Below are 19,782 nucleotides of genomic sequence, written 5' to 3'. Positions count from 1 at the left end.
CTGAATGGATACAAAAAGAAGGTCCGTATATATGCTGTCTACAAAAGACCCACTTCAGATCTAGGGACACATACAGACTGAAGGTGAGGGTATGGTAAAAGGTATTCCATGAAAATGGAAAGCAAAAGAAAGCTGGAGTAGCAATACTCACATGAGACAAAACACACTTTAAATAAAGACTGTTATAACAAAGAAGAACTCTATATTATGATCAAGAGTTCTATTCAAGAAGAAAATATAACACTGTAAATATATATGCACCCAAAATACATGCACCAGAATATATAAGGCAAATACTAACAGTCATAAAAGGTGGAATTGACAGTAACACAAAGATAGTGGGGGACATAAACACCCCACTTGCATCCAAGGACAAATCATCCAAACAGAAAATCAATATGGACAACAGGCCTTAAATGACACATTAGACCAAATGGACTTAATTGAAATCTATAGAACATTCCATCTGAAAGCAGCAAAATGCACATTCTCTTCAAGTGCAAATGGAACATTCTCCAGGATAGATCACATCACAAATCAAGCCTTGGTAAATTTAAGAAAACCGAAGTCAAATCAAGCATTTTTTTTCTGACCACAATGCTATGAGATTAGAAATCAATAAAAAAAAAAAAGAGAGAGAGAAAAAAACACAAACACATGGAGGCTAAAAAATATGTTACTAAATAACCAATGGCTCACTGAAGAAATCAAACAAAAAATCAAAAACTATCTAAGGAAAAATCAAAATGAAACATAATGATCCAAAACCAATGGGATGCAGCAAAAGGAGTTTTAAGAGGAAAATTCATAGCAATACAAGCTTACCTCAGAAAACATGAAAAATCTTAAATAAACAACCTAACTTTATACCCAAAGAAACTAGAGAAAAAACAAACAAAACCCAAAATTAGTAGAAGGACAGAAATCATAAAGATCAGAGGAAAAATAACTGAAATAGAGATGAAGAAAACTGTAGAAAAGATCAATGAAACTGAAAGCTGGATCTTCAGAAACATAAACAAAATTGATAAACATTTCACCAGACTCATCAAGGACAAAAAGGGAGAAGGCTCAAATCAATTAAATTAGAAATGAAAAACAAGTTACAACTGACACCACAGAAACACAAAGTACCACAGGAGACTACTACAAGCAACTATATGACAATAAAGTGAACAACCCAGAAGAAATGGACAAATTCATGGAAAGGTACAATCTCCCAAGACTAAACCAGGAGGAAATAAAAAATATAAACAGATCAGTCATAAATACTGAAATAGAAACTATGATTAAAAAACTCAACAAACAAAAGTTCAGAACCAGATGACTTCACAGGTGAATTCAATCAACCATTTAGAGAAAAGTGAACACCCACCCTTCTGAAACTATTCCAAAAAAATGCAGAGATAGGAATACTCCTGAACTCTTTGTATAAGGCCACAATCACTCAGATACCAAAACCAGAGAACATACAAAAAAACAAAAAAACAAAAAACTACTACAGTCCAATATCACTGATAAACACAGACGCAAGAATACTAGCAAACCAAATCCAACAAAATATTAAAAGGATCATATACCATGATCAAGTGGGATTTATCCCACGGATGCAAGGATTTTTTTTCAATATCTGCAAATTATTCAGTGTGATACACCACACTATCAAATTGAAGAATAAAAACCAGATCATCATGTCAATAAATGCAGAAAAAGCTTTCAACAAAATTTAAAACCCATTTATGATAAAAACTCTCCAGAAAGTAGGCATAAAGGAAACATACTTCAATGTATTAAAGGCCATATGTGACAAACCCACAGTTAACATCATACTCAATGGTGAAAAGCTAAAAGCATTTCCTCTAAGAACAGGAATAAAACAAAGATGTCCACTCTCACCAAACATAGCTCTGGAAGTCGTAGCCATGGCAATCAGAGAAGAAAAAGAAATAAAAGGAATCTAAATTGGAAAAGAAAAAATAAAATTGTCACTGTTTGCAGGTGACATGATACTATACATAGAAAATACTGAAAATGCTACAAGAAAACTACTAGAGGTCATCAATGAATTTGGTAAAGCTGCAGGATACAAAATTAATACACAGAAATCTGTTGCATTTCTATACACTAACAATGAAAAATCAGAAAGAGAAATTAAGGAAAATCCCATTTACCATCACATCAAAAAGAATAAAACACCTAAGAATAAACCTACCTAAGGAGGCAAAAGACCTGTATTCCAAAAACTGTCAGACACTGATGACAGAAATCAAAGATGACACAAACAGATAAAAAGATACACCCTGTTCATGGATTAGAAGAATCAATACTGTAAAAATAACTATACTACCTAAGGCAATCTACAAATTCAATGCAATCCCTATCAAATTACCAATGCATTTTTCACAGAATAAGAACAAAAAATTTTTCAATTTGTATGGAAACACAAAGACCTTGAAAAGCCAAAGGAATCTTGAGAAAGAATAACAGAGCTTGTGGAATCAGGCTCCTCAACTTCAGACTATATTACAAAGCACCGTAATCAAAACAGCTTGGTACTGGCACAAAAACACAGAAATATAGACAAATGGAACAGGATAGAAAGCCAGAATAAACCCATGTACCTATGGTCAATCTATGAAAAAGGAAGCAAGAATATATAATGGAGAAAACACAGTCTCTACAATAAGTGGTGCTGGGAAAACTGGTCGCTGACATGTACAAGAATGTACATGGAAAAGAATGACATTATAACATTCTCTAACACCATACACAGAAATAAACCTGAATGTAAGATCAGATACTATAAAACTCTTGGAGGAAAACATAGGCAGAACACACTTTGACATAAACTGCAGCAATATCTTTTTGGATCCACCTCCAAGAGTAATAAAAATAAATACAAAAATTAACAAATGGAACCTACTTAAACTTAAAAGCCTTTGCACAGAAAAGGAAACTATAAACAAATGGGAGAAAGGAAACCATAAACAGAATGGGAGAACATATTTGCAAATGATGCAACAATGAACAAGGGATTAATTTCCCAAATATACAAACATCACATGCAGCTCAATACTAAAAAAACAAACAAGCCAATCAAACATGGGCAGAAGGTCTAAATGGACATTTCTCCAAAGAAGACATACAGATTCTGGTCAAAAGAGCACATGAAAAGATACTTAACATTGCTAATTATTAAAGGAACGCAAATCAAAACTATAGTGAGGTGTAACTTCACAGCAGTGAGAACGGTGTTCATCAAAAAGTCTACAGACGATAAATGCTGGAGACAGGGTAGAGAAAGGGAACCTTTCTATACTATTGGTGGGAATGTAAATTGGTACAGCCACTGTGGAGGACAGTTTGCAGGTCCCTTAAAAATTAAAAATAGAACTACTGTATGACCCAGCAATCCCACTCCTAGCATATATCTGGAGAAAACCATAATTTGAAAAGATACATGCACCCAATGTTCACTGCAGCACTATCTCCAATAGCCAACACATGCAAGCAACCAAGATGTCCATTGACAGAGGAATAGATAAAGATGTGGTACATACTGGGTGGGCCAAGAGGCTTATTTGTTTGTTTGTTTTTTCTTCCATAAGATGGCTTTAGTAGCACTTACCTGTCTTTAACTTTATTCAAAACAATTTTGTTAAACTGTATGTGACAGCTGTCAGATCAGCATGCATTTAAAAAAAAAAAAGACATCAAAATTGGTCACTTTTTGTGTAGCCATTTTAATACTGAATATGGAAGAAAAAAGCTTCATTTTTGGCATATTATGCTTTATTATTTCTAGAAAGGTAAAAAACACAACTGAAACATAAAAAAAAATTGTGCAGTGTATGGAGATGGTGCTGTGACTGATTGAAAGAGTCAAAAATGATTTTCAAAGTTTCATGCTTGAGATTTCTCACTGGATGATGCTCCATGGTCGGTCGGACCAGTTGAAGTTGATAGCGATCAAATTGAGACATTCGCTGACAACAATCAACATTATACCATGCAGGAGACAGCCGACATATGCAAAATATCCAAATCAAGCACTGAAAATCATCTGCACCAGCTTGGTTATGTTAATCTCTTTGATGTTTTGCTTACACGTAAGTTAAGCGGAAAAAACCTTCTTCACCATATATCCATGTGTGATTCCCTACTGAAACATAATGAAAATGTTCCACTTTTAAAACAGATTGTTACAGGTGATGAAAAGTGGACACTGTACAATACTGTGGAATGGAAGACATCATGGGGCAACCAAAATGAACCACCACCAATGAAACTAAAGTCCAGTCTTCATCCAAAGAAGGCGATGTTATGTATATGGTAAGATTGGAAGGAAGTCCTCTATTATGAGCTCCTTTCAGAAAACCAAAGGATTAATTTCAACAAGTACTGATCCCAATTAGACCAACTGAAAGTGCCAGTCAATGAAAAGTATCCGGAATTAGACAACAGAAAACATGTAATCTTCCATTAGGATAACACAAGACCACATGTTTCTTTGAAGACCAAGCAAAAACTGGGAAGTTGTGATTCTTTCACTGTATTCACCAGACATTGCACTTTCAGATTTCCATTTATTTTGGTCTCTACAAATTATCTTATTGGAAAAAATTTCAATTTCCTGGAAGACAGTAAAAGACACCTGGAACAGTTCTTTGTTCAAAAAGATTAAAAGTTTTGGGAAGATGGAACTATGAAGTTGCCTAGAAAATGGCAGAAGACAGAGGAACAAAAGGATGATTATGTTGTTCAATAAAGTTCTTGGTGAAATGAAAATGTGTCTTCTAGTTTTACTTAAAAAACTGAAGGCACTTTTTGGCCCACCCAATATATACAATGGAATATTACTCAACCATAAAAAAAAAAAATAAGAATGAAATAATGCCATTTGCAACAACATGGATGGACCTAGAGATTATCATGCTAAGTGAAGTCAGACAGAGAAAGAGAAATATCATATATATCACTTATATGTGGAATCTAAAAAAACAAAACAAATGAACTTTATTACAAAACGGAAACAGACTTACAGACTTAGAAAACAAACTTAAGATTACCAAAGGGGAAACCTGGTGGGGGCAAGGATAAATGAGGAGGTTGGGATTAACATATATGCACTGAGAGGAAAAAAAGATGGCGGCGAAGTAGAGGGACATGGAATGCATCCCTCTCCACAGATGCATTGGGAATGCACCGAAGGACGCAATAATTCCTACAGAGAACCAGCTGAACACCAGCAGACGGCCTCGGACACCAGAAAGGACTGCAAGGAGCCCAACATAACCAGTAGGGAGGCATCTACGATGGCTCAAAGAGGGGGAAGCGGCGGAGCCATGGCGGATGGGAGGGAGTGAGAAACATACGGAGGGTCCGCACCGCAGCTCAGCGTTCCCGGACCGAGACGTTGATTCACAGTTCATCAGAGGGTCCGGCAGTGGGAGCGTGGGAACCGGAGAGCTGGTTCAGGGTGAGAAACATTGTTGCCAGTAAGGTGACAGACCAAGAGGACAGGAGGGGAGAGGTCTGCGGCAAGGAGTGCCCGTCCCTGAGAGCTGCCCGGCCATGATGGTGGCTGGAAGCTGCAGGATCACGGGCGGGGGGGAGGAGCCGCGGGCATAGCCTCTCTCTCTCTTTCGGCACCTCTGCAACAGGAAGTGGAGAGACGCCCTGTGGGCCACCTAAGGTGCTCAGGGATAACAAGCACCCTCAGGCACTCAGGCGGGGCTAGATTAAAACCCCTTGGAACACTAGCAGCAGGGAGGCTGCCAAGAAAAAAAAAAGGAAAAAAAAAAACCCCGAGAGAGGCCCAACTCTAAGACTCTCTGTTTACACCTGAGCCACCAGCGTCCCTCTGCAACAGGCACCTCCAAGCCCGACTGAAACAACAGTGCGCCACTGCTCACTCACTCCCAGAGGAAGGAGCCACTATTGTACCCTCTCCCTTCCCACACACCGACGCTTACAGACGAACAATAAAGGAACCCCTGCTGGTCACAGAATAATGCAAAAAAACCCAAGGCGAGTAGAAGGACACTTACAGCTGAGACTCTAAGGAAACAGAAATATTAGTATCAATCGAATTGAACTGGTCCATTCTGGGATCAGTTCTGGATTTTTTTTCTCTCTTTTTTTTTTCCTTCATTAATTACAATCTTAGTCCTAAGGGATCTACAAGTTTTATAACATAATTTTTTAATGATATTTTTTATTCTGTTTTTATTTTTTTGCCTTTTTATATACTTCTATTTCTAGCTAAGTTTTTGGTAGTACGGACAATATATCTCTCATACTTTCCTTTCATCCCTATCTTTTATACATTTCTATTCCTTTCTTTTCATTTGCATATTTCCAACCACACTACGCTCTTCTGTTCCCCTTTCTTCCAGCCATTTTTAGTTTATTTTATCTTAACATACTTATAAGCAACACTATCGATCTGCTCAGACTCCTTGCTCTATTCTCCAGGTGACGCACCACCTTGGTATTTAATATTAGGTTTTTGTTTTTATCTTAGTTCTTAGTACAATTGTCTAACTTCATTCTGAGAATCTCCATTCTGTCTGGTGGTACTCTAGCTCTTTTCTATATTTGATCCTAGCTTACAAAATCTCCCTGGATTAGTGTTTGTATGTGTAAGGTGTTATTTGTTTTTTTGTGTGTTTTTGCTTTTGTCTCTGATTTGTTCTGTTTCAGTTGTCAATTTCTGCTGGGTTTCTCTCTGAATATCTGATAGCATACTGGGGTTCTGTCAGGTCTTTCCAGAGCCTTATGTCCTAAAGGATTCAGTAATTGTGTGTCTTATACATGTATGTGTTTCCTAGACTTAGTATTTATTTAATGCAATACTTGGACATTAGTCTGAGGCTTGGACAGTCTTCTATAAACACCTCTATCGCCAGGACAAGCAACCCCAAAAGTTTGGACAACCATGAGGAAACAAAGAAACACCATGCAGGCAAAGGAGCAGGAAAAAAACCCACAAGACCAAATAAATGAGGAGGAAATAGGAAAAATGCCTGAAAAAGAATTCAGAGTAATGATAGTAAAAATGATACAAAATCTCAATAACAAAATAGAGAAAGTACAAGAAACAGTTCATAAGAACTCGGAAAAACAAACAGCAATGGATAACAAAATAACTGAAATTAAAAATACTCTAGATGCTATAACCAGCAGAATGACTGAGGCAAAAGAACAAATAAGTGAGTTGGAAGACAGAATGGGGGAAATAAATGCCACAGAGCAGGTAAAAGAAAAAAGAATAAAAACAATAGAAGACAGTCTCAGAGACCTCAGTGATAACATTAAGCATACAAACATTCGAATCATAGGCATCCCAGAAGAAGAAGAAAACAAGAAAGGGTCTGAGAAAATATTTGAAGAGGTTCTAGTGGAAAACTTCCCCAACATGGGAAAGGAAATAATTCACCAAGTCCAAGAAGCACAGAGAGTCCCATACAGAAGAAACCCAAGGAGAAATACACCAAGACACATATTAATCAAACTAACGACAATTAAACACAAAGACAAAATATTAAAAGCAGCAAGAGAAAAGCAACAAATAACATAGAAGGGAAAACCCATAAGGATAACAGCTGACCTCTCTACAGAAACTCTGCAGGCCAGAAGGGAATGGCAGGATATACTGAAAGTCCTGAAAGAGAGAAACCTACAGTCAAGAATACTCTACCTAGCAAGAATCTCATTCAGATTTGAGGGAGAAATCAAAAGCTTTCCAGACAAGCAAAAGTTAAGAGAATTCAGCACCACCAAACCAGCCTTACAATAAGTGCTAAAAGAACTTATCTAAGTAGGAAACACAAGAAAAGGAAAACACCTACAAATACAAACCCAAAACAATTCAGAAAATGGTAATTGGAACACATATGTCAATAATCACCTTAAATGTAAATGGATTAAATGCTCCAGTCAAAAGACACAGACTGGCTGAATGGATACCAAAACAAGACCCTTCTATATGCTGCCTACAAGAAACCCACTTCAGACCAAGGGATATATATAGACTGAAAGGAAAGGGATGGAAAAAGATATTCCATGCAAATGGAAGTCAAAAGAAAGCTGGAGTAGCAATACTCACATCAGACAAATTAGACTTTAAAGTAAAGACTATTAAAAGAGACAAGGAAGGACACTACATAATGATCAAGGGATCCATTCAAGAAGAACATATCACAATGGTAAATATCTATGCCCCCAATATAGGAGCACCTCAATACATAAGGCAAATGCTAACAGCTATAAAAGGGGACATTGACAGGAACACAATAATAGTGGGAGACTTGAACACCCCACTTACATCAATGGACAGATCATCCAAACAGAAAATAAATAAAGACACACAAGCTTTAAATGACACATTAGACCATCTTGACTTAACGGATATTTATAGGACATTCCATCCAAAAACGACAGAATACACCTTCTTCTCAAGTGCACACGGAACATTTTCCAGGATAGATCACATCTTGGGTCACAAATCAAACCTCAGCAAATTCAAGAAAATTGAAATCATATCAAGCATCTTCTCAGACCAGAACGCCATGAGACTAGATAGCAATTACAAGAAAAAAAACTGCAAAAAATACAAACACATGGAGGCTAAACAATTCACTATTAAACAACCAAGAAATCACTAAAGAAATCAAAGAGGAAATCAAAAAATATCTAGAAACAAACGACAATGAAAACGCAACAACTGAAAACCTATGGGATGCAGCAAAAGAAGTTCTAAGAGGGAAGTTTATAGCAATACAGTCCTACCTTAAGAAACAAGAAAATTATCGAACAAACAACCTAACCTTACACCTAAAACAATTAGAAAAAGAAGAACAAAGAAACCCCAAAGTGAGCAGAAGGAAAGAAATCATAAAGATCAGAGCAATTTTGTTGGAGGAGGGAATAAGGGCAAATTAAATCTCATATTAGGGAAACGGGTGAAAAGCACCATCTTAGTTTGTGCAGGCTGCTATAACAAATTACTATACAGTAAGGGACTTACAAACAATGGAAATTTATTTCTCATGGTTCTGGAGGTTGGAAGCACAAGATCAAGGCAATAGGATATTCATATGAACCCACTTCCTAGTACACTTATGTCACACTGCATCCTCACATGGCAAAAGTGGGGAGGGAACTCTCTGGGGTCTCTTTCATAAGGGTACTAATACCATTCACGAGAGCACCACCTTTATGACCTAATCACCTCCCAAAGTTCCAGCTTCCCAATACTATCACATTGGGGGTTAGGATTTCAATATAAATTTGGGGGATACACAAACATTCAGTCCATAACAAGCACTTATGGTTCTTTTCCTTTCAAAATTGTGTAACTGATTATCCATATCTTTCTAGTTTTGACCTATGAACTACAAAACAATGCTCTAAATAATACCTGGAGGGACTTCCTAGGTGGTGCAGTGGTTAAGAATCTGCCTGCCAATGCAGGGAACACAGGTTCGATCCCTGCTCCAGGAAGATCCCACATGCCATGGAGCAACTAAGCTCGTGCACCGTAACTACTGAACCTGTGCTCTAGAGCCCATGAGCCACAACTGTTGAGCCCCATGTGCCACAATTACTGAAGCCCATGTGCCTAGAGCCTGTGCTCTAAAACAAGAGAAGCCACCTCAATGAGGAGCCCACGCACCACAATGAACAGTAGCCTCCGCTTGCTGCAACTAAAGAAAGCCCATGTGCAGCGACAAAGACCCCAATGCAGCCAATTAATTAATTAATTAATTTTTTAAAAATCCTTTAAAAAAATAATTATAATACCTGGAGTCAACATTGTAAACATTTTAATGCTATGACTTTTGACATTCACCACCTACAAAGTAACTAAAGCACTTTAAAATGCGAGAATTAATGTCTGGATAAAAACACCACAGAAGATAAAGCAGGCAGTGTCTTTCTCTTCTGCCTCTCTGTGGTCTTTCAGGTCTCTCTAGTACACAAACTTCTATACTTAGAGGTAAGCACTGTGCCTTTAAAGCACTAGTCATTTTGATAAATGGCTGTTACAGAAGTGTTTGGACATTCATCAGATGATCTCTGTAATTTGTCAAGTAACAAACATAAAACTATAACTCAAGAGGAAATAATAACTCATTCAAACCAAGAAATATTGGTAGCATCAGGAAGTTCAATAAACAAGGAGGCTGAGCCCAGTGGATTTCTGAAAGACCCTTTGAATAATGAGTTGTTCTGCTGTATTTGTTATTTTCATGTCTGCCTCCTCTGCACACCTCAAAGGCAGGGCTAAGCCTTGCTAATCTCTGAATCTCTTATATTTAATATTGGCTTTCAGTAAGTGTCCTTGATTGACACTCTGACATTTATTTATTGAATCACTCTTTATAATAATAACATGCTAAAGCCTCTGTGTATTTTCAAATCTTGTTTTTTGCACCAAATACTGAATCCTTTGAAAATCTAAACACACTTTTACAACATTTTAGAGACATTAGTCAAGGAACTATTTGATACTGAGAAGATACTACCAGTGGCACAGATTTAAAATTAACTCATGGCTGCTTTCAATTAATTTTTGTGTTTGGTATTAATAAAAAAAAAAGTACTTGAAGCCTTCAACAACCACCTTGGGCTTCAAAGATACTAATTATTACTCAGATATCTTACCTTTATCATTGTAGCTCAGCAAGACAAGAACCTCTGCTGAAATGTTTTATTATTATGCTCTCACTGTAGAGACTGTATGACTGTGAGGAAGAAAGCAAAGAAAGGAAACAGTCTAAGGAATAAAGCACATGAAATTTGACTGGAGTGAAGGTCCTTCCAGTCAAAAGGCTCTCCAGTTCACTGGAGGCCCTCAAGTTTTCAAGGATATACGCTCAAGTTTCAAATACTAAGCAAAACATTTAAATCATAAGAAGGCAATCCTTTGCCACCGGAAGAAGAAAATTATTTGGGAGCTCTGTTAAGAGCAAAAGAACCCTCACCAGTCACACCCAGATTTACATGGGGAGGCTGCAGAGAATGGCACTGCAGGCATGACGTACTCATGAAAAGGCTAGCATAGGTCAAGAAAAGGTTAGCTCTTGTCCTTCTTTCTTGATGACTCTGAAAGCAAGTGAAACTGAAAAGTGAGCTTATTACCAGAAGGCGAAGACCAAATACTCATCATGTCCCGGAGCCGACACCTCCCCTCAACAATGCGTTGTGGTTTTCTTTCTTTGGGAAACATCACAAAGTAAAGTCTCAGCACTTGGGGAACATGTTACACACAGCTCAGTTTTTCTCAGTTGATTTAGTAGCTATCTCCCAAGAGATCCTGTAGAGAAATTCTGTGATATGATGCCCATTTTCCATGAGGATCACAGAATTTAGATGGCCAGGAGGCCTTGAGACAATACTTGGTTGTCTCACCTGAGTTCTGCTAAGGCTTCACAACTCCCCCCACCCATACACATCCACTTAGTTAGGTTTACGAATTATTAGTTCTACAAATAAATAAATTTTAAATCCTTCAAGGGTAGATGTTACAGCATTTTCACCTTCTCAAGGCAGATGTTTGACATGGTGCATTCTTTTTTTTTTAGCAGCATAAAACAAAATACATTTATACCTCCCAGTTCCCAAAGGTCATGAATCTGGACACAGTTCACAACTTACATCAGTCCTCTGCTCAGGGTCTAAGAAGGCTTCAATCAAGGCATAGGCTAAATCTGCAATCCTGTTTGAGGCTCAGGGTCTTCTTCCAACCTCACCATTTGTGGACAAAATTTATTTCTTGCGGTTGTAAGAGTAAGGCCCTCAGCGACTAAAGTCTGCCATCATTTCCTGCCACAGAGTAATCTCCATGACACAGCCTTTGGTTTCTTAAGACTAACAAGAGCCCATTTGCTGCTACTTCTTTTCTCTTACCTCTAAACCAATTTGGTGCATTCTTAAGGAAGATAAAGGTTATTCTGCATGGGCCTTGAGGCAGACGATAAGTCCACTGTAACCTCTCTGAAGCACTACTCTTTTGTTCCTCAGGATTTACTCTTTGTGAGAAATAAGCAGTATTCATTCTCTGAAATTCTAAAGTTTCCAGAAACTTGAGGAAAGCCTATGTCATGTGTAGAGACCTAAGTCAGAAATAAGCCTTCAGACAGAATTCTATAGAGGTTACTTATTTTCTTCCCAATCTGAGTTGGTTGTGACCTATTCTCATCTTTATGTTAATTCAGTTTACCTCCCAAATTTATGAAGACAAACAATATTGTTGATAAAAACTCTGGATGAGAACTGTTATCGTTTGCTAGGCATATCTACAGGTAACACACTATTAGCAGGAAATAAACAGTAGATTCTGGTGTTGTTCTCTTTAATCTTCTTCTCACTAGGAAACAGGTTAAGAAATGCAAGCCACTGTAGTTAGGAAAGTCGTTTTTGGTCTGGCTTGGAACTCCATGTTGTGGGGTTTTGTTCTGTATAGTTTAATGTGACATGTTCACTTCTTCATTCTTGAGGGCTTCCTGGTGGCAAAAGACTTCTATGACATGAACATAATTTTGGGCATTCTGGTGATAGAAGGGAGGGTTTAAACCCCATCTGACAAGACTGCTTGGAGTGGAAATGAAAGTGGATCCCTAATTGTGCAAGAGGCAAAGATGAAATACTACTCCCTGCGATGCTCTAGCAACAGCACCTGGAAATAGAATTACTACTTGATTACTTTATGCAAACTCTTGTTTTGGCTGTACAAAAGGGCTAAAGTACACTTTCTCTCCCTCCACAATTCTGACTCAAAGATGCATGAGGTTAAGAACAATGTGGGGCATGTGGATATTGAAAAGCTCCCTGGGGTCTCTCATTTTGTGGTCCTCCTTCTTCCCCAGTTAAAAAACAAACAAACAAACAAACAAAACAAAAAACCAACCTAATAAATTAGAGGCTAAAAGTAGAGGAGGCAAGAGACAGAAAAGGAGTAATCAGAGATAGACCTAAGAATCACAATTTTAGAATCAAGGATGATAACATACCTTGTGATTAAGAAATTAAGAAGTGAACTAAGCAGAGGCAATGAATGGTTAGTGGATACTGTGAACAAATAAATGCTTAAGTTGTGCTGTGAAGGGATAAGAAGGACACAAGAGCAGTTTAAGGAAGTAATAAAATCATTTTTGTAGGAAATGAAATCCAAAGAGAGGGAGGTTTTTTTTTCTTTTTTTCTTTTTTTTCTTTTTTGAGATATGTCTCAGTCTCTTCAAGCTGCTGTTAACAGAATTCAACAGACTGGGTGGTTTAAACAACAAAAATTTATTTCTCACAGTTCTGAAAGCTGGGAAGGCTGAGATCAGGGTCCCAACATGATTGGGTTCTGGTGAGGGCCCTCTTCTTCCTGGTTTACAGACAGCCTTTTTACGGTGTCCTCACATGGTAGAGAGAGAAAACTCCAGCCTCTTCGTGTTCTCATAAGGGAACAAATTCCATCATGAAGCCTCCATCCTCATGACCTCATCCAAACCCAATTACTTCCCCAATTCTTCACCTCAAGATACCATTACATTAGGAATTAAGGACTTCAACATAGAAATTTGGGGAACACAAACATTTAGTCCATAGGATGCTGAGTTTTGAGGGTTTAGTCATATGCTTATATATTAGTTATAAGATGCTGACTATCTACAGAATAATATTGACTAATATCAGAATATTCTCATAAAAATAATTGAATACATTGCAAAGCAATAATTATATACTAAGAATTATATTGCCTAGCATTTTATCACCTGGAAAGTGCTACAAACCAACATTTCTTTTATTTCCCCCAAAATGTTCAATTTCTTCATGAGACTAAACCTAAAATTCACTGACTCAAGTGCTGAAACACCCACAACTTAGAATCATAGAATTTCAGAGCTGGTAGATCATCTTGTCCAGTTACTCTGTCTTCATTCCTTTTGAAGATGAAGAAACTAGGCCACACAGAGGACTAAAGATGACTGTTGATATCTTTTCTAACCCCAAGGATATATAATCTTAGGAACTAGCTTCCTAAAGTTCTCACAATTCTTCTAAATAAATCAACAATACCTTACACTAATCCTGTTTATATAATTATTAGTTAGCAACTACTGATTTTCAATTTATTTGGATGATAAACACGAAACACAGAAAGCAGAAATGACTGGTTCTGAATCAGTCGTGTCCAACTCTATGAGGCATAAATAAAGGTATTTTATGCTTCTACTGGGAATGAGAAATAACTCTACTATTTTACTCTTGAAGCCAGGTTTTGTAGAGAGAGATACACCTAAAAACCTTCTTTCCACCATGTCACTGACAGATGCAGTTAGTAAAACCCATAGCTTGCACAGTATCATTCAATCTGAATCAAATTCCAGAAACTAACTGCCTATGACAGGAAACACTAACACAAAAAGCACTCTAAGGACAGACAGAAAAATGAGCAGACACTGAATCTGAGGGAACAACAACAACAAAAATATTCCGTGTTTAAACTGGATATGGGAGGTGAGGAGTAACTGCCAACAGCATTTAGGGGGCCTACTATCCAAATGTAAGTAGACACGGCTCGACTCCTAGGGGATTTGCAATGTGCTTCTTTCTTCAGATATATATGGAGTGGAAAGGGCTCTGAATTTGGATTTGACTGGAAGGAAGGAATTACCTAGCTTTATGCCCTTCATTAAAATTCTCAAGTGGGTGCTTACGACAAACACTCACTGCAAAACAGAATGCGGGCAATTCCATTAGTGATAGAAACCAAGTTATGGCTGGAATTCCAAAATATTTTTATGAAAATTATGTACTTTATATCTCTTGAAACTTTGAGATATCAGAGGTGGAGAAAGAAATAGCCAAAATCTCTGAACAACAGAAACTAAAAGAGAAGTTTGGAAACAATAATGTTGAATGCAAGTAGACGTGAATCAGGTACAGTTTAAAGACCTTTGAAGATGTTCACCAGTTGGTAACCCCTGTTCTGTAATCTTACAGCCCCAACCCCAAAAAAATTTATTACAGTAAGCCTGGATCATCACACCATGTGGTTTGTGTAAAATGATTTAAGAAATTAGGGTCTCAAGATCTCAAAAGTTATACATCTCTAGAATGGCTCTAGGTATTTGGAAAAAATTAGATTCATTCTACTAAGTGACAGATTTATGCTCTGAACAAAAATGTCTATGCAACACCTGACATAATTTCAAAAAGTCTTCCTGCACAGAGAAGTATCAAACAACTGGTATCTGCTGAAACACATAATGGCCAGTTGTTGAGGATAAGGGTCCACTGTAATTGTGAGGTAGTCTTGATGTCACTTATTTACAATTTGCACCATTTCCTCAAAGGACTTAACTTGGTTCAGGCTGCTACAGCAAAAATAACATAGATTGGGTGGCTTACAGAACAGAAATTTACTTTTCACAGTTACAGAAGATGGAAGTCCAAGATCAAGATGCTGGCATATTCAGTGTCTGGTTGAAGGCCTGCTTCCTGGTTTGCAGATGAATATCTTGTTGTATCTTCATATGGCAGAGAGCAGAGAATGTGAGACCAAGCTCTTTCGTTTCTCCTTACAATCTCAATCATGAAGGCTATATCTTCATGGCCTAAGATAAAACCTCCCAAAGTCCCACCTCCAAATACCACCACAAGGGGACTTAGGATTTCAACATGGGACTTTGGGGAACAGAAGCATTCAGCCCACAGTGAGGACTTTCTCAAACTTCTCCCATAGGCCAAGATGTCAATTACTTATAAACTGCTATTAGAATAATATATATGTATATTACTATGCTGAAAACTTCGGAACACATTGCAAAAAAAAGTTAAAACAACCAAGATTATGCCTAAAGGCACAAATCTTTGAAGTAAAAATTTGCAATATTTGAGTCTGCCCTGTACAGTCATAAGTAATATGGAAAAGGTACAAGTTTTGAAGACTCAAGTCTTCAAAATCCTTGTAACCTAATTTAAGAGAAAACAACACATTTCCCTCTGGGGAATTAAAATTCTGTCTCAAGTGTGAGGAAAATATCAATTTTTAGTTCGGTAGGACAACAGTAAGAACACTCTCCCCACTTTCTTTCTCCTTACCTCTCAATCTCTCACTCCCCTTGCAGGCACACACAAAGGAAAGGAAAGGAAGGGGAGGGGAGGGGAGGGGAGGGGAGAGGAGGGGAGAGGAGGGGCGAGGAGGGGAGGGGAGGGAGGGGAGGGAGGAGGGGAGGGGAGGAGGGGAAGGGAGGGGGGAAGGGGAGGAGGGGAGAGGAGGGGAGGGGAGGAGGGGAGAGGAGGGGAGAGGAGGGGAGGGGAGGGAAGGAAAGAAAAACTATGTGCCTTGGATCACAGATAAGGAACCATAGGCTAAGAGAATTGAAACAGACTGCCAAATTTCATGCAGAAAGTGTTTGCTAGAAACAGAATTAGCTTTTACTCTATTATGTCAATCAATAAATAAGTACAGAGAACCCAGCTCCATTATATCATTGAAAAATTCTCAATCTATATCACCATGCAGGTAGGAGGACTTCAATAGTATGTTAAAGATAACCACAGCCTCCTAAATTTAGATCTCCTGCAATCACTGGATACAATTAAAGAACTGTCTAGTGACTGTCTAATAAGATCTCATATACTAGGTTGGCAAGAGGTTTAACTCTTTTTTTCATTTCGTCCTATTCATTTTGATTTATGGAAGGTAGAAAGACTTCCCCTTTCTTCCAGAAATGGTATTAATTGCAGCACTTCAATAATCTCAGTGAACCCCATTTCCCCTGCAAAATAAGGGAAAAGCCTAAGACTCAAAGTATATAAAACAAATTGGGTGAGAAAGAAACGAGAAAACTATTCTAGCCTAAGGGTCTTATATGTTTCAGACACAAGAAGCAATAAAAAGGGCAGAGACAGGAATAGTCAATGTGGAAGAAAGCAGAGTGCATACCAATGGTAAGAATATGGAGAACTTGAAGGGAGTTAAGATGGCAGTGGAGTAGAAGGACATGTAGTTCATCTCTCTCCACAGATGCATCATGAATACATCTATAGATGCAACAACTCTCACAGAAAGCCAGCTGAACACTGGCAGAAGGCCTTGGACACTGGAAAGGAATATAAAGATCCTGCATAACTGGTGATCTGCAGGGTCGTGATTCCTCGACCAGAAGTCCAGCCTCAGGCTCTGGGGTGGGAGCACCGAGTCCAAGACACTGGACCACTACAGAACTTCTGGCCCCAGGAAAGATTAATTGCTGAGAGCTCTCGAAGAGGCCTCTATTAGAATCCAAGACACAACTCCTCCCAACTGCCTACACCTCCCAGCACTGGATGACTTACAGCAAACAAACAAGGAAGGTACACAAACCCACCCATCAGCACACACACTACCTAAAGTCATATTAACATCACAGACACCCCAAAACACACCACCTGACATGACCCTGCTCATCAGAGGGAAAAGACTCAGCTCCACTGACCAAAACGCAGGCACCAGTCCCTGTATCAGGAAGTCTACTCAAGACACTGGACCAGTCCCACCACCAGAGGCAAAGAACAGAAGCAAGAAGAACTACAACTATGCAGCCTAGGGAAATGAGACCTCGAATACTATAAATTAGACAAAATGACAAGACAGAGAACTACACTGCAGGCAAAGGAGCAGGATAAAACCCCACAAGAAAAAAAATAAATGAAGAAAAAATGGGAAAACTGCCTGAAAAAGAATTCAGAAGAATGATGGTAAAGATGATTCAAAATCTCAAAAACAGAATAGAGGAAATAAAAGAAACATTTAACAAGGACCCAGAAGAACTAAAGAACAAAGAAACACTAATGAACAACACAATAACTGAAATTAAAAATACTCTAGATAAAATCAATAGAAAAATAATGGAGGTGGAAGAATGAATAAGTGAGCTGCAAGACAGAATGCTGGAAATTACTGTCACAGAGCAGAATAAAAAAAAAATGAATGAAAAGAATGGAAGACAGTCTCAGGGACCTCAGGGACAACATTTAGCACACCAACACTGGAATTCTAGGTGCCCCAGAAGAAGAAGAAAAAAAGAAACTGTGTGAGAAAATATTTGACGAGATTAGAGTCAAAAACATCCGTAACATGGGAAAAGAAACAGTCACTCAAGTTCAGGAAGTGCAAAGAGTCCCATACAGGATAAACCCAATAAGAAACACATCAAGACACATATTAATCAAACTAACAAAAATTAAACACAAAGAATAAATATTAAAAGCAGCAAGAGAAAAGCTACAAAAAACATACAAGGGAACCTCCATATGGCTAACATCTGATTTCTCAGCAGAAACTCTGCAGGCCAGAAAGGAGTGCAGGATATATTTAAAGTGATGAAACAGAAAAATCTACAACCAAGAGAACTCTACCCAGCAAGGATATCATTCAGATTCAATAGAGAAATCAAAAGCTTTACAGACAAGCAACAGCTAAAAGAATTCAGCACCACCAAACTAGCTTTACAACAAATGCTAATGGAACTTCTCTATGCAAAAAACACAAGACAAGGAAAAGACCTACAAAAACAAAGCTAAAACAATTAAGAAAATGGTAATAAGAACACATATATCAATAATTACCTTAAATGTAAGTGGATTAAATGCTCCAACCAAAAGATACAGACTGCCTGAATGGATACAAAAACAAGACACGTATATATTCTGTCTACAGGAGACCCACTTCAAACCTACAGACACATACAGACTGAAAGTGGGGGGATGGAAAAAGATATTCCATGCAATGCAAAGGGAAGTCAAAAGAAAGCTGGAGCAGCAATACTCACATTAAACAAATTAGACGTTAAAATGAAGACTATTACAAAAGACGAGGAAGGACAACAGATAAGGATCAAGGGATCAATCCAAGAAGAAGACGTAACAATTGGAAATATCTATGTACCAAACATAAGAGCACTTCAATACATAAGGCATGTGCTAACGGCCATAAAAGGGAAAATCAACAGTAACACAATAATAGTAGGGGATTTTAACACCCCACTTACACCAATGGACAGACCATTCAATCACAAAACAAATAAGGAAACACAAGCTTTACATGACACATTAGACAAGCTGGCCTTAATTGATATTTATAGGAAATTCCATCCAAAAACAACACAATACACTTTCTTCTCAAGTGTACACAGAACATTTTCCAGGATAGATCACATCTTGGGTCACAAATCAAGCCTAGATAATTTAAGATAATTGAAATCATATCAAGCATCTTTTCTGACCACAGTGCTATGAGACTAGATATCAATTACAGAAAAAAAAACTATAAAAAATACAAACACATGGAGGCTAAACAATACATACTAAACAACCAAGAGATCACTGAAGAAATCAAAGAGGAAATCAAAAAATACCTAGGAACAAATGATAAAGAAAACAGGATGACCCAAAACCTATGAGATTCAGCAAAAGCAGTTCTAAGAGGGAAGTTTATAGCAAGACAATCCTACCTGAAGAAACAACAAAAATCTCAAATAAACAACCTAATCTTACACCTAAAGCAATTATACAAAGAAAAACAAACAAACAAAACACAAAGAGCAGAAGGAAAGAAATCATAAAGATCAGATCAGAAATAATCAAAAAAGAAATAAAGGAAACAATAGCAAAGATCAATAAAACTAAAAGCTGGTTCTTTGAGAAGATAAACAAAATTGAAAAACCATTAGCCAGACTCATCAGGAAAAAAAAAATGGAGACGACACAAATCACATTTTCAGAAATGAAAAGAAGTAA

General features: G+C 37.7%; 1 protein-coding gene across 8 annotated transcripts in view; it reads right to left on the bottom strand.

Moving 5' to 3' along the window:
- Positions 1 to 19,782, bottom strand: part of RGS7 (regulator of G protein signaling 7) — a 650,352-nt gene that overhangs the window by 525,791 nt on the left and 104,779 nt on the right. Inside the window, exon 2 of one of the 8 annotated variants that reach the window (XM_057728894.1) lies at positions 10,672 to 10,751. The exons of the other annotated variants lie outside the window; for them this stretch is intronic. Within the exon in view, the coding sequence (XP_057584877.1) occupies positions 10,672 to 10,680 (9 nt within the window). The 5' untranslated portion in view covers positions 10,681 to 10,751. The remainder of the gene's footprint in view (positions 1 to 10,671; positions 10,752 to 19,782) is intronic. 8 annotated transcript variants of the gene reach the window in all.

Source organism: Hippopotamus amphibius, chromosome 3, assembly GCF_030028045.1.
Source record: "Hippopotamus amphibius kiboko isolate mHipAmp2 chromosome 3, mHipAmp2.hap2, whole genome shotgun sequence".
In the NCBI taxonomy this organism is placed as follows: domain Eukaryota; kingdom Metazoa; phylum Chordata; class Mammalia; order Artiodactyla; family Hippopotamidae; genus Hippopotamus; species Hippopotamus amphibius.
This window is presented reverse-complemented; position numbering and strand designations above follow the sequence as displayed.